General features: G+C 35.8%; 1 protein-coding gene across 6 annotated transcripts in view; it reads right to left on the bottom strand.

Annotated features, from left to right (window-relative positions):
- Positions 1-2,105: 2,105 nt before the first annotated feature.
- Positions 2,106-15,369, bottom strand: part of MIA2 (MIA SH3 domain ER export factor 2) — a 111,431-nt gene continuing 98,167 nt past the window's right edge. For all 6 annotated transcript variants that reach the window (XM_081228826.1, XM_081228827.1, XM_081228831.1 and 3 more), the window contains 4 exons: positions 9,418-9,540; positions 4,661-4,719; positions 3,774-4,008; positions 2,106-2,669 (listed from right to left, as the gene is read on the bottom strand). In XM_081228826.1, coding sequence (XP_081084952.1) covers positions 2,503-2,669; positions 3,774-4,008; positions 4,661-4,719; positions 9,418-9,540 — 584 coding nt within the window. In that variant the 3' untranslated portion in view covers positions 2,106-2,502. The remainder of the gene's footprint in view (positions 2,670-3,773; positions 4,009-4,660; positions 4,720-9,417; positions 9,541-15,369) is intronic.

Genomic DNA, 15,369 nt, shown 5'->3' with positions numbered 1-15,369 from the left:
GGGTATAAGTGGACCTGCACAGTTCAAACCTATGTTGTTCAAGGGTCAACTGTATATGATTTGGCCTGCTGGTGAACAACATTTAATGATGATAATGTTATAAATGCTACTTATGCTTTTCAAATTTTATTTTTTGAAAGATTTATTTATTGTTTATTTATTTAATTAATTTATTTTTGGCTGCGTCAGATCTTAGTTGCAGCACGCGGGACCTTCACTGAGGCACGCAGGATCTTTCGTTGCAGCGCACAGTCTTCTCTCTAGTTGTGGCGTACAGGTTTTCTTTTCTCTAGTTGTTGCGCGCAGGCTCCAGGGCACGTGGGCTCTGTAGTTTGAGGCACTCGGGCTCTCTAGTTGAGGCACACGAGCTCAGTAGTTGTGGCGCATGGGCTTATTTGCCCCACAGCATGTGGGATCCTAGTTTCCTGACCAGGGATCGAACTGGAGTCCCCTGCATTGCAAGGCAGATTCTTTACCACTGGACCACCAGGGAAGTCCCTGATTTTCAAATTTTAGATCAACTGTGGGCCAAGTACAGAACGTAGGTTATGCTTGTAAATCAACTATACTTCAGTTTTAAAAAAAAAATTAAAAAAAGAAGATAGGTTATGCTTGTAGGCATAATGTAATTATTAGCAACCTTGAAAATATAAATGTATAGCTAAGAGAAAATAGGATTTTGGCCAGGGTAGGGGAAGAAGGGAAGTGGAATAAAGAGAAGGGATACTAATAGAGGTTTAAATATATTAAAAATTACAAAGGCAACAATAGAAAACTTTAATTTGGATAAACATCAAACATGAAGAGGAAAGGAAAATGGGGATGGGAATAATACAAGTGCATTAAGTCCCAATTTTTCATCTCAAGGAATCAGTATACAAACTGATAAATTTAATAAATTAAGTTGATAAATCAGAGATTAGAGGTATAAGATTATCTTCTAAAATTCTAAAATCATCAGAATTAAAAAGGGAAATAAGAATTAAAAGAGAAACTGACTAGGATGTATAAATGGGGATAAAGAGAAAACTTGCTATTCATCCTAAAATACTATTATTTGATTTATTCCCATTTGTTTATATTACTTTAATAAAATATATTTTAAAACTAATTATGTTCCTTTATTCTGGAATCCCAAAGTATTTTAGACCAGTCAGCCCATATCAAGTCTTCTTCCCTTCCACCATGCTCTCATCCAATGCTCTCCTTGCCTCCTCTACGATTCTGCCTCTTGGTTTATTACCACTCTCTCTACTACTGTTTGTTTGCCTTCTCCTCTCTCCTTCTCTTCTGTCTTAAGCCAAGACAAGTCTCCCCTATCCCAGGGCAAGCAAAAAAATTTTACTTGATTGGAGCATTCTACATCACTCCTCTTCCATTGCTCTTCTTTCTTTCACTTTCCAACTTGAAAAAATAGTCTATTTCCTTCTGATATCTGGCTTTTAACACCAAATGTAATGATGCTTTTATAATCCTCATTCTACTTATTATTTTATCCAGGCATTTCACACAGATCCTTTCTTTTTAGCCTTTTTTCTAAGCCTATTTTCTGTACGTAAATAGTATAATATTTATTACCTATACTTAATTGCCTTTCCTTTCATAATCATACTAATGTGCAAGATGACTAATAATAGAACACAAACCTGAGTTAGAGAGACATTCTAAAGATACTGAGTCCCAAGGTCAAAATGACACACTGCCTCAATACAGTTACCTTATAGTAAATCTCAACATTCCCCACTAAAAATAGTAAATATCTTACAAATGAAGAGAAAAACAAGAAAAAAAAAGTGCATAGGAAATCAGTGAATGAACTAAGAAGATCCATATTCTGAAATTTGCCATTAGACAATATCCTGGTTTTCTTTAAAATACAGTGAACTTTGACTTTTAAGTGTATTAATTTGTTGCTTTGGGTCGTTCATGTCTATTTGCAAGAAAGAGAACACATTTTTGGTTAAGATAACTGAATGGGAAAGACCCATATAAAGCATTAGTTTTGAGCCTCAAAGCTATGGGCAGAAGTAAAGAAACTAACTAATGGAGCCATATTTATAAAAAAAAAACTAGCTGATTTTATTATTATCAATGCCAAACAAGTCTTTAAATCAATTAATATTTATTTAATTAAGCATAAAGTTACTTTCACATTTGTCTACAACCATAGTAAATACAGTTCTTGGAATAAAGACACAGCCTTTGGAGTTCAAATTATCCCCAACTGCAAGATTACATATATAAAACTCTCATTATTGTTTATGTGATAGTGGATGTGTTAAATTAAAATAATTATACTATCTAGAATAAAATAAGATGGAAATAATTTACTCATAAGATTCATATTTAAATCATCTTTATTTACAAAATACTATCCTGAGAATTATAATTCCATTAAGCTCCAATTTGAGCAAAAATATAATCACTTAAGTAACAGCAGTTACTTAAACTGAAAATGAGAAGAAGTCAAAATTACTTTTGAGGAAAGACCCAACAATATTGTCAAGTTTCTTGCTGTGGTTCTGGATGTTCAGTAGTAGGCTCATTTGAGGGCGGAATCAGCCCTGATGGGAACTCACTTCTACTTTCAGGATGCGGGGGTGGAGGGAAAAATCCAGCTCTTGGGGGAAGATAATGAGGAAAACCTCTTGGTGGATAGACATTTCTCACTGTTCAAAGAGATTGGTAAAAGACATTTTTTAACTTTCAGCACCTGTACTGCAACCCCAGTAAATCACTAGCTTATAACTGCCAGTACCTATCTTTACTTTCAAAAGTTGACACCAGAATAATTACCTGATCTAACAAATGAATTTTTACAACATTGAGCAACACATATTCTCTCCAACTACGATTAAAGGGAATATCATTAATTTAGGTGCAACTTTTTTGTCCTATGAAAATCTAACATCAACAGTTTTTGAAAAGGAGAGCAATTATTTCAAAATCTAGTAAAACTTACTCTAAAAAAAGCTTTCATGTAATATAATTTTCACCAGACTTAAAACTCAGATCAGTAATTCCCAAGTCTAATTTGATACTATCCTAAAATATTTCTAGTTATATCAAAAACTGTCTTTAAATTTCCCAATTAAAATTCATTTTAATTCACCTTAAACTTTAAAAATAGAGGCGGAATGAGGGAAGGAATGACTATATTAGGCAAATGATAGGCTTTTTCCTAGTGTTTGGTAACCCTGTATTTATTCTGCTGAAACCTATAGTTCTAAATGGCAATGCATAGACATAAAAGCAATAATTATTCCATTTTTCGTATGTGAGGCTATGAGGAATTTCAATAAATTCAACAATTAGTCCAAACATGATAAACACATTTTAGGTTTTAAACAAATAAGACTGCATGGGAGCTACTTATGAAAAAAAGATTTTAAAAAATACTTTAGCCAGTCATTTTAATGCAAAAATATAAATTGAAATTACTTTTACTAATTGACAGAGTACCCAATTTCTATCAAATAAGATACAAACAATTTTAGTCTTAACATAAGACTGCTGCAAAGAGCCAATGATTTTCTTGATTACTGAATCATAGAAATAATTCCACATTATTAAGATGAATCAAGTTGAAGCCTCATTACTGATGAGGCCTCATTACTGATGGCTGGCTATCTTCCCAATCTGGAAAAGTAATGTCACACTCACAGAAGCTGAGAAAAATTTTCCTCCACTGTATTACTACATGAATAGAAAGTAAAATAAATATTTCTGATCTACTCTATAAGACATATATTAAGCTTAAAAAAAAAGCATACTTGCAAATGGAGGAGGTGCTGGGCCAGGGAAATCCCTTGGTGGAAAATAATCGCGGGAAGCTCCGTACATGCTTCCTGGAGGAGGTGGAGGAAAAGGAGGACCCCTTCTAATGAAAGGGCCCCTTGTACCCATTGGAAACAATGGGCCTCTGATTGGAGGGTGAGGTGGGGGAACCAAGCCAGGGCCAGGTGCTTCATTTTCAATGGGATGAGATGAATCAGGCACGTTTAAATTCTACAGCAAATTAACAAATGGTAGTCATTAAACAACAGCATAATTTGCAATAGTTGTCCTGAAAAGCTTAGGCTTAGAAGAAAGCATCTAGGCACCTAGGCAGAAAGCAGTCTATGATATCCTAAAAGGCTCCAGAGAAATATTCTGTTTTCTACATCAGATGAATTTTAGCTATCATGAATATTTTATTAACTCAACAGAAAACAGCTTTAACCAACAAAGTAATAATCTGGCTAAAGATAAAACATAATAATCGTCCAAGAGTACCAAAATATACATTTCTTTTATCAAGCATATACTGAGAAAAAGAAAAGATGCTTATGTTAATATTTCCAAAGTGACCAAAAACCAAGACTGTAAGCGCGGTAAACAGAAAACATACTTTAAAACATAAAAATCCAAGGGGGAAAATTCAAGTTCTTGTTTAACTATATAAACTAAATCAAACCTCAAGTCTGTACCTTGTACTTATCACCATAGGGTACAATCCAGAAAGGAAACAGCTATAATGTTAAGTACGAAGTATATTTGTGGAAAAGAAAAAAGCAGCTTTTAATCAAAAACTAGATGGCTAGCTAAATTTCTATTCTAGTAAACCAAGCGATTAGAAAGATCCTGAATACATGGATAAAATTCCACTTTCAGTACTTACTCCAAGATCGTCTTTGCTATCATTTCTACTGGATTCCATTTCTGAAGACACTGGCCCATCTAGACATAAAAGTTAAACCGTGAAAAACACATGATTTATCGCTCCATTCTTAGATCAAGAGATCACAAAGGACACTGACAACCAGCTTGACACCAGCATCCTGTATTAGGGCCACAAGAACAGCTTGAGGTCCCCAGAAATTTTGGCAAACTCAAGAGTTCTGCAAAGGCATGTGACTGTGGTTTCCCTATCTTGTGCCTAGGCAATCCTGAAAGGAGCATCATTAAGGAAGCTTCCAGGAGGTAGCATCCCTCTCCCTCCCTCCTTCCTTCATATTTCTCCTGCCTTCCTTCTTTCCTTTCTTCCTTCATTTTTCTCCCACCTTACTTCTTCCCTTTCCTTTCTTCCTCCCTTCTTCCCTCTCATCTTTCCTTCCTTATTCCTCCATCATGTAACACAGACTAGCAATTGGATTAGCCACTGTTTCAAAATAAATGTTTCTGGACTTTATCATCAAGAACTGCTCAGGCTCTAAGAACATAAATTCAAACAACCCTCTCTCCGACCACGACTACCTATCCTCTCCTAGACTTCTCATGTAGTTACTCCCGCTATACCTGTCCTTGGATTTCACTGAAGCTTCCAGTCCTCTCATCTAACTCTCAGTTTCCTCCTTTCTTCATTTCCTTCCCTAATTAACAGACTTCAAACTCCATCACTAACAGCCCGTCACTAGTGTCCTTATGCTATTGGTCATTTTTCACATGTGCTTGACAACATTCAGCCCTGGATTAATTCAACTCTCTGCTTCCACTCGGCCTATACCTGAGCCACTTAGCACTTGTGGGGGTAAACTACACCACAGAGCCATGTAGACTGTCTCCACTCCAGGCTGACAGACCTCCAGCCACACTTCCAGCTGCCTATTGCCTAGCCTTCCTTCTGCATCTTCTAAGTCAGTTTTCCCTTCAATTTGAAACCTCCATTCTCCTCAAACCTACTACACCAGTCACTTAGAAACTCCCTTAACTTTTTGTAGTCAAACATATAAATGTATCAGCCACTATATTCCTATGATCTTACTTCCTATTATCATGGGAAAGGATTCTTCTAGACAATCTAAGACCCTGATTCTGTACTCAGAGTCCCCCTCCTCCAGCTTCCACAGGGATCTTCCTCTCTCTGTTGCCTCCCTCCACCCTTTCTGCTAGACCCATCCTATCAGCAGGTCTCTCCCAACTACTATTTTAAAATAAGACAGAAAAAGAGAATCACCCCCTTACAGCTAGCTCTCCCCTTCACAGTGAAAAACTGTTCTATATATATTATTCAGAATGCCTCCCATTTTGTCCTCACTGTAGCGCAATCTATGTGCAACATCCACTGCTCCACTGAAGTTACTTCCCCCAAGATAGAAAAGTCTCTTTTTTTGCTAAATTAAAATAGAACTTTTAGTCCTCATTTAATTTTATTTCTCACCATCGTTGACTACTCCCTCCCTCTTTAAGTCCTCTCAGCCTTCAACTACTGGGATGGCACCCTCTCTACCTCTCTTTTCTAGCTGCTCCTTCTCAGTCCCCTCGGTGGGCTCCACTACTCCTCAGAGTTCCACCCTCAGCCCTACTCTCTTCTCATTCTTGCCTTGAGAAATCTCATCCACTCCTACAGCTTTAATTTGATGTATATCACTACAGACTTCCAGACGTATAATTGAGATCTAGATATTTCCCCCAGGACTTCAGAGCTTGAAATGCCTACTTGAATAGTCATGCAGGTGTATCACAGGTGCAGCTAAGTCTGTAAGTTCAAAACGTAACTTATAATCTTTCCTGTCAAATGTTCTGCTGCTCCTTGTTCCTTGTCTCCGAACAATGAATGGTCCAAGTGCCCCAGCCAAGAACCTGAGCATCAGCCAAGACTCCTCCTCCTCCCTCACTGCCACATGCCTTCAATCTTAAGTCCTCCCAATTCTATCTTTTCTGTGTCTGTTCACATCTATCTGCTCTGCTAAGTCACCACCATCAACCCTGTAGACTTGTCACAGTCCCCTAAAAAGTTACCCTCCTTCCAACCTTTAACCGCACCCTCCAATCTATTCCCCATAAAGTAACCAGAGCAATTTCTCTAAAATGCAGATCTGATCTGATTATTTCTCTGTTTAAAGTCCTTTAATGTGTTCCTATTATCCTGCAAATAAGTCCAATATTTCTGAACAGGCTTGCAGGTCCTTGAAAACTTTATGCACTGCTTACCTCTTCACTACTTGTTTCAATATTCCCTGAAGTGCACCTTCAACTCCAGTTTGCAGCCATAATTTAAGAGGCACTCTTAATTCTAAGTCTTTAAAGATGCTATTCTCTCCTCTCAAAACATTATCAACATCATTTTGGCCCAGCTAATTTCTCCTTTAATTCTCAGCTTATACGTCACTTCCTCCAAAAAGATTTTCTTGACAATCCCACATTCAAAATACCACCACCTAGGGCTTCTCTGGTGGCGCAGTGGTTGAGAATCCGCCTGCCAATGCAGGGGACACGGGTTCGATCCCTGGTCTGGGAAGATCCCACATGCCGCGGAGCAACTAAGCCCATGTGCCACAACTACTGAGCCTGTGCTCTAGAGCCCGTGAGCCACAACTACTGAGCCTGCATGCCACAACTACTGAAGCCCACACGCCTAGAGCCCGTGCTCTGCAACAAGAAGCCACCACAATGAGAAGCCTGCGCACTGCAACGAAAAGAAGCCCCCACTCGCTGCAACTAGAGAAAGGCCCGTGCGCAGCAGCGAAGACCCAACACAGCCAAAAAATAAATAAAATAAATAAATTTATATAAAAAAAAAATACCACCACCTCTCATCTGGGTTAGTGGCTAATGACCCATATGCTCCCATAACATTTTGCACTCGTTACTTTTGTCACTATGTAGTGCAACTGCCTACAGACCTTTACTAGACCTCAAGGTATAAGGAATGCTGACCTATTCACCACTGAAATACAGCAGCTACCATAGTGCCTATCATACAGTAAGCATTCTATAGGTATTTAGTGCATCAATGGCAGGGTTGATGCACTAAATTGATCTACTACCCTCTCATTTCAGTATAGGGATCAAGACAATGGCTCTGGAGTCAGACAGACATCGGATCAAATCCTGGCTCTAATACCTCCTACCTGAGACCGTGAGCACCTTTTTGAGCTTTGGTTTCTTCATCTGTAAAATCAGGATAATAGCATCTACTTTATAGGTTCATTGTGCAGATTAAATGAGATAATTCATTTCATTCAATAAACATTTACTGAGCACTAGTGCTAAGTTAATGTATCAACCTATCTCTCACCACTCTCCTTCATGTAAATACCATAAACTGATAAACCAATAATAATATATTACATATATAGAAATTTTTCTATTTACAAAATACTTCCACACACATTAACTCATTTAACCCTCTTAAGATCTTGTATCGGGATTAATAGCTCAGTTTTACAGCCATTCTCCATCAACAACTCATGCTCTTCTGTTTTTGCTTATACTGCTCATTATTACTAGCACAGACCCTTACCTCTTAACTAATTTTTCAAATTCCCTCAAAAGCAGCTCAAATGCCACCTCCTTCATGGAGTTTTCCTTTATCCTTCAACTATATGGGAGCTCTCCCTTTCTGTGAACATAACATATTCTCTCATGGGACTTACTATTATGACCAGTATTAGTTAAGCATATATATTTGTCCTTCTTTCCTATTTAATTATTAGCTTCTTACAGCTAAAAACTATACTTTACTGTAATTATATTATCTACCATGTCATGCAGGCTACCTTCCAAACAGAAAGCACTTTAAAATTTGCTAAATTGGATACTGTTCTATTACAAAAAAAAATGGACATGTGAAAATTTTTTAATAGCATTAGTTTAGAAACAGATGTTCAGTCATACATGTACTTTCATTCCATTATGCTTGAATTAACAAGGGAAAACAATTTCAAAAGCCAAACAATTAGAAATAATTAACTTAATTATAATAACAGAAAAACAGGCCACAGGTCTGCTTTTTTGCCTTATTATTCAGAGAAGAATGAGTTTCTAAAATAATACATGTTTCAACTGGATAAACCCCTCCCCTAAAATATATACCCTTTCCTGAAGAAACCTTCAACTCATAAATTTTAATTTTCCACTTACTTTTAATCTTTTTATTTCCTTAATGTTATATACTTCTAATAGATACACTGGATATATATATTTCCCAACTTCAATGGGTTGCTGTGAAGTGGTTTAAGAAAAAGAGCCCCTGACAAATAGTTGACTGCTCAGTAAAATTTAAATCTACCTAAGCATGGAAGGTTTAAAAAAGGTAATTGATTAACCCATCAACAGAGTATGCACTCAAATTATTTTTCTGGTAGACTGTAACATATCGATTCACACCAGCCTAATTTCCCTAATTACTAAACAGGATACATGTCAGTGGACTGGAAAAACTAGAAAATTAATCACAGAACACAGTAAAATTTACCATCTTGGGTTCATATAGTAAACTCATTACAATGGTGCCCAAACCAACCACCAACATATGTGCAGATGCCATGGATGTGTACAAAATAACAAGAAACATAAAACCAGGAAGTTCTCAGGAAAGAGACTGTGGCCTTAAGAGCTAAGCAGAGATCACAATTATACTAGTCCTTTATGCAGCTTCCAGTTCTTTAGTATGCCACCATTATTAAAAAACACATACACACAAGTATTTCTTACCCGTTTTATCCAAAGATGGCATATTAAAACTTCTGAGTTCTGCTGGTCCAGAAAGTCTACCAGAATTAGAATAAAATCTGTCTTGCCTTTGTGGAGGAAGAACTGGATCAGGATACGGTTGGCCTAGAAAACACGTTTTTAAAATATCTTCATAAAGATAAAAATAAATCGAGTTTCCTTAAGTTTCATATAATGAATGTAGATATTTTTCTTGCTTTCTAAAAGACTGACACAGGGACTTCTCTGGTGGTGTAATGGTTAAGAATCTGCCTGCTAATGCCCAGGACAAGGGTTTGAGCCCTGGTCTGGGAAGATCCCACATGCCGCGGAGCAACTAAGCCCGTGAGCCACAACTACTGAGCCCACGTGCCACAACTACTGAAGCCTGCACACCTAGAGCCTGTGCTCCACCACAAGAGAAGCCACAGCAACGAGAAGCCTGCGCACTGCAACCAAGAGTAGCCCCCACTCGCCGCAACTAGAGAAAGCCAGCGCGCAGAAACAAGGACCCAACACAGCCAAAAATAAATAAATAAATTTTAAAATAAATAAATAAATAAAAGACTGACATATATTCTGGGTAGATAACAGTAGACAATTTTAGGAAAATTACACACTTTACTAAAGGCAATAACTTTGCTTTTGTAGTAAACACAAGTATAGGTGCTACCTTGGAGTTTGATAGTTTCCATTACCATGTGTAAATTAAAATATATGAATAGAATTTAGTTACATATATTAACTTTCAATTTTAATAACAGTGGAAGGATGCAGATACATCAATATATCAAAAAAGGCTTTGAGGAGCCAGCTACTAGCAAAGAAAGAAAAAACAGAATATGCTGTAAGCATAGCAAGAAATTTAGCAGAACTGACAATGATAAAAGAAATGGTCAGCAAAGCAGAAAGAGTATCATTGAGGTCATCAAGTAATCAAATTTTCAGTAACTTCAACATTTTGGAATTTAGCATCCCTCCAAAACTAAAGGGAAAGATCTCTGACTCAAAAGAGGAATGGAAGGTTCACAATACTCAGATTAAGGATATCTGGAGAGACACAAATTTAGACACAGACTCTGACTGAGGTGCTTCTATAGCCAGCCTCCTTTGTCATTTACAATGACAAAATGGTAAAAATTCATGGGTCTTTGTGAAACTCATCATTCTTGAAAAAATATAGGTAGTCTATCTCATCTCCAATAGGTGATGGTAGATTTTGATAGATTAAGTAGGCATTTGCCAATCTCCAAAAATATGGCAAAGGACAAAGTGGATAAACTGTGTGACTCTTCCCCACCCTAATAGATACAGACAAATGGCCTCAAACTACCTTCCATGACTGTCTCAGGCTGTGGTTCATAATGTGAACTCCATACAATGTTGGATATGTCACTTGTCATCTGACTCAGCCACATGGGACCTTATTGACACATCTTTCCCACACAAAGCCAAGGATACCACCTGGCAACAACCAGAGTCAATGAAGAGAATTATATTTAATGAGCTATCAAGGGTCAAGGGATGTGACTTAGAAGAGGAAGATCCGGATAGTCCTGAAGGCTCATTTCCTCCCCCTTTCAGAGCTGTCTCAAAGGTCTGAATGAATTAGCCCAGTGGAAGAAAAGGCCAATAACAACCACTGAGATCTAAACTGAGTTTTCCCTTTCTACTTTAAACATGGGATTAATTAAATGGCAGAGCTGGGCAAGGGGATAAGGATAAGATGGGGAAACCTGAAAACTTCCCAACTCTTTCTCAATCAGCTCTCAAGATACCATATCATTATTTTGCTTCTAAAATACATCCCCACAATATCAATAACCTCAGAAATACAAAATTTTGCTACAAGTATTCTATTTTATCAATCGTATGTCCACATTGCCCTCTTCTGGGATAATTAAATCTACCAGCTCCTATTATGTGCCAGGCATTAGTGATACAAAGTTGGTTTTGATACAGTCTGTGCCCTTATGGTGACAGAAACAAATAAAAACAAATAAATTAATGCCTTAAATAAAAGGGCATACAAATAATGTGAGAGATGGCCTATCTAATTCTGACTGGAGGAGTCAGAAATGATATCACAGAGGAGGTAAAGCTTGCCCTGAAAGAAAAATAAGGAAGGATGAACAAGTAAACAATGGTATTCTGGTCAAATTCAAATACACATATACATGTATATGTACATGTACATACACACACACACACACACACACACACACACACTTAATGTAATAAGATAAAACTATGTAGAAAGCATATGACCAATCAAAGACTAAAATACAAATAAGGACATGAATGGTTCCCTTCTTTCTTGTCTTTTTACCTTTGTTTCCTACCACTCTTCTAAGAAAAGAGCTGATTAAAAAGAAATAATGGGAGAAGGAAAAGAATCAGGGAAAAAATGAATAAAAGAGTGGGAAGGAATGTACAGTGCATTGTGAAGCAATTTTGTAAACTAAAAATCAGAAAAAAATTCAAGATGTCTAGTTTAAACAAAAGTGTTATTCATCTCTTTTCATTCCAAAACAAATCTTGGATTGCAATAGTTCCTTGGGTAACTATTTAATAATTTGGGCGTCTATCACATAACAAGAACATCAGCATGGTTGAAAGAGAATTATAAAGATGGATAAAGGGTTTGAATTTTTTTTTAATTCAATACTGTTTGCTAATCAAGTACAATAAGCATCTTCACACAGAATGTGAAGAAATAGTTTAATCTAATGATTAAGGAATTTAAAAGGAATGGAAAGCAAAATTTCCAGGAAGTAGTTGATAAAAGCATTGATATGGATAGGTTATGGCTCTGGAATAAAGAAACTGCTGGTACAGAGAAAATGTCTAAGAAACAGACTTAGGCAAATATGGACATTTAAGATAAAAGTGGTATTTCAAATTGATAAACCAATATACAGTATTAAAACAACTGTCTATCCAATGGGGAAAAAAATAACTCTCCAACTAAACATTAAAACAAAAATAAATTCCAGACTAAAGGCTTAAAAATCAAAACAAAATTTTAAATATTTAGAAGAAAACAGTATTTTTTTATCTAAAGATAAGTCTTAAAGAAAACAAAAATTCCTTAAAAATAAATTAACTTACCTATAACAAAATTTTTAAAACTTTTGTTTTTTGATGTATAACAGTAACATACATAATAATAAACTGAGAAAATATTTGCAAAATATAAAAGATTAGTATCCAAAGGATACTAAGAATTCCTATTAAGCAAGAGGGAAATGGATCAGGCAATTTACAGGAGGAAATACAAATGATCAATAAACATGAAAAGAGGCTCAAGCTTACTAATAATAAAAGAACTACAAAAAATAATCAAAGAAAGAAAAATGAGAAAACTTTTAACTCATGTGGCTGGAAATACTCAAAAAAGTTTTACATCAGGTATTGAAGAAATAGCTACTCTCAAATTCTTCACATATAACTACTCTTGAGGCCAAAGGGCAACATCTATTAAAACCAAAACTATGCATATCTTACTTCCCAGCAATTTCATTAACTGGACTCATCTCTAAAGAACAAATGTGTAAAAAAAAAAAAAAGTGTTAATTGCAGCATTGTTAGTAATGGTGAAACACTGGAAACACCCGAAATGTTCATCAGAGGAGACTGGATAAGACTGGATAAATATATTGTGGTATATTCATATATTTATTTATACAGCAATTAAAATAATAAACTTTATATTAAAATGGAAAGAATTCAAGAATATATGCTGATAAAAACTTGATAAAATAGAAAAATACTTTAAAAAAAATCATATATAGACTGTAACTTTACACACATTAAACTCATGAGTGGTTGCCTCTGGGAAAGAAGGAACGTAATGACCTTCGGAAAGGAAACAGAATAGACTTCAACTGATATAGTGTGCTATTTATTTTTATGTTTTATGTACCCATTCTCTCTCTACCCCTCTCCCTCCCTCTCTCTCTCTCTCACACACACACAGCTACACACATATATATATATGAAACAAATATTAATAAGTACATTCTGGAAGGTGATATACAGTATTTTGCTATATTATCTATGTTTTTGTTTCTTAATCTGTAAAATGGGAATAACACGCTTAAGATTCTTAGAATGATTAATATAAAGCACTTAACATAACATCTGGCACAAAGTAAGCACCCCAAAGTAACTATAATGATAAATTAAATTTTTTATGATTATAAACTATATTAAAATATAGTATTGACTAGTCTCTTTCAAATCTAGGACCATAAGTTTCAAGTAGATAAACAACATTGCCCTGTAATCATAGCACATTTCACTGACATTTAAGCAGCTTCACTCTCCTAAATGGCTACTGTGTACCTTTTTCTCCCTCCAAATCTCTGACAATCCCCTCCTCTCCTATCCCAAGTAAATGATCTTGCATATCAAGAAACTTGATGCAGGGACTTCCCTAGTGGCGCAGTGGTTAAGAATCCGCCTGCCAATGCAGGGGACACGGGTTCAATCTCTGGACCAGGAAGATACCACATGCCACAGAGCAACTAAACCCGTATGCCACAACTACGGAGCCCGTGTGCCACAACTGCTGAAGCCTATGTGGCTAGAGCCTGTGTTCCTCAACAAGAGAAGCCACCATAATGAGAAGGCTGTGCACTGCAACGAACAGTAGCCCCCACTGGCCACAACTAGAGAAAGCCCACACGCAACAATGAAGACCCAATGCAGCCAAAAATAAATAAATAAATTTATTTATTTATTTATTTATTTTTAAAAAAAGTACAAGGAGGGGAAGTGACATAATTCACCTTTAATGCATATCTCTCTACATTAAGTAGCACAAGATCTGCTGAGAATTAAGATTCTCATTCTTCTCTATTACTTCTCTATTCCTAGAAAAGGAGGCTGTGAGGCTAGATAGAGGAACAGAAGGACACTGAAGTCAGAGCACTGAAAGATCAAGAGGAGCACTGAGAGGTCAAGAATACCAAAGAGTGAAAAAATGATAAAAACTGAAACTTTTTTCATTAAAGTATCTGTGGTTTTCTTACTTTTTTTTTAACTTAAAATTCTAACAAAATAAAGTATTTACATGAACTTAGACACAATTATATCTTTCTTGTTAGATCCATGAATATATTACTCTGATTAATACCTGCACTACAGATTATTTGTAGATATAATTCTCAAGAATCAGTTAAAAGACTAAAAGCCAAGAATCTTGCAGATTCATACCCTGACAGTCAAAAAGCTATCATTTAAATTCTAGCATTACTTTTCTTATTTGAATTATTTGTTACTAGCATTGTTGAAACATAGTTACTAATTACAGTTTATAAAAAGCATAAGAATATTTTAATATGCATGCCTCTTAAAATGTATTAGTAACTACTAAATATGGGAGTTAAGAGATCGTATTTTAAGACTTTCTAAAAACTTGCTTAAATTATTACTCTTCAAGATTGCTTACTATGCACAGCTTTGTAAATAAGAGCAAGTACAAAGAAAACAAGGCAATTACTTAAGTAGAACTAAACAGAAAAATCATATATTCCTTTCTTCCAAAAGGTAATTTTAAAATCTAAGAAATTATGTTACCCAATATATTTTTTAAACGATAGTTATATAATAAGTGAAAACACATTACAGAAGTATAATCCCTCTGGGTAGACTGCATTCATGACCTCAATTCTTTACCCTTCCTTGTATCCTTGTTCTTAAGAGGTAGAATATATATCCTGCCCAATGGTTCCAAATTCTGTCATGTGACTTGCTTTGCCAATCAAATGTTAGCTACTGTGATTCAAAGAGAGGCTTTAAAAAGCACTTTCATGTGTTTGCTTTTCTACTCCTGAACTTCAACAGGATGAGAACCTCACAGAATAAAGTTCCACTTCTTACGGAATGAAACACTGAGCAAGGTAAGTCACACTGATTAAATTTTTGTGGCAGTTCAATATTTATTAAGAA

This window comes from Mesoplodon bidens (assembly GCF_964165515.1).
Source record: "Mesoplodon bidens genome assembly, chromosome: 3".
NCBI classification, from domain to species: Eukaryota; Metazoa; Chordata; class Mammalia; order Artiodactyla; family Ziphiidae; genus Mesoplodon; species Mesoplodon bidens.
This window is presented reverse-complemented; position numbering and strand designations above follow the sequence as displayed.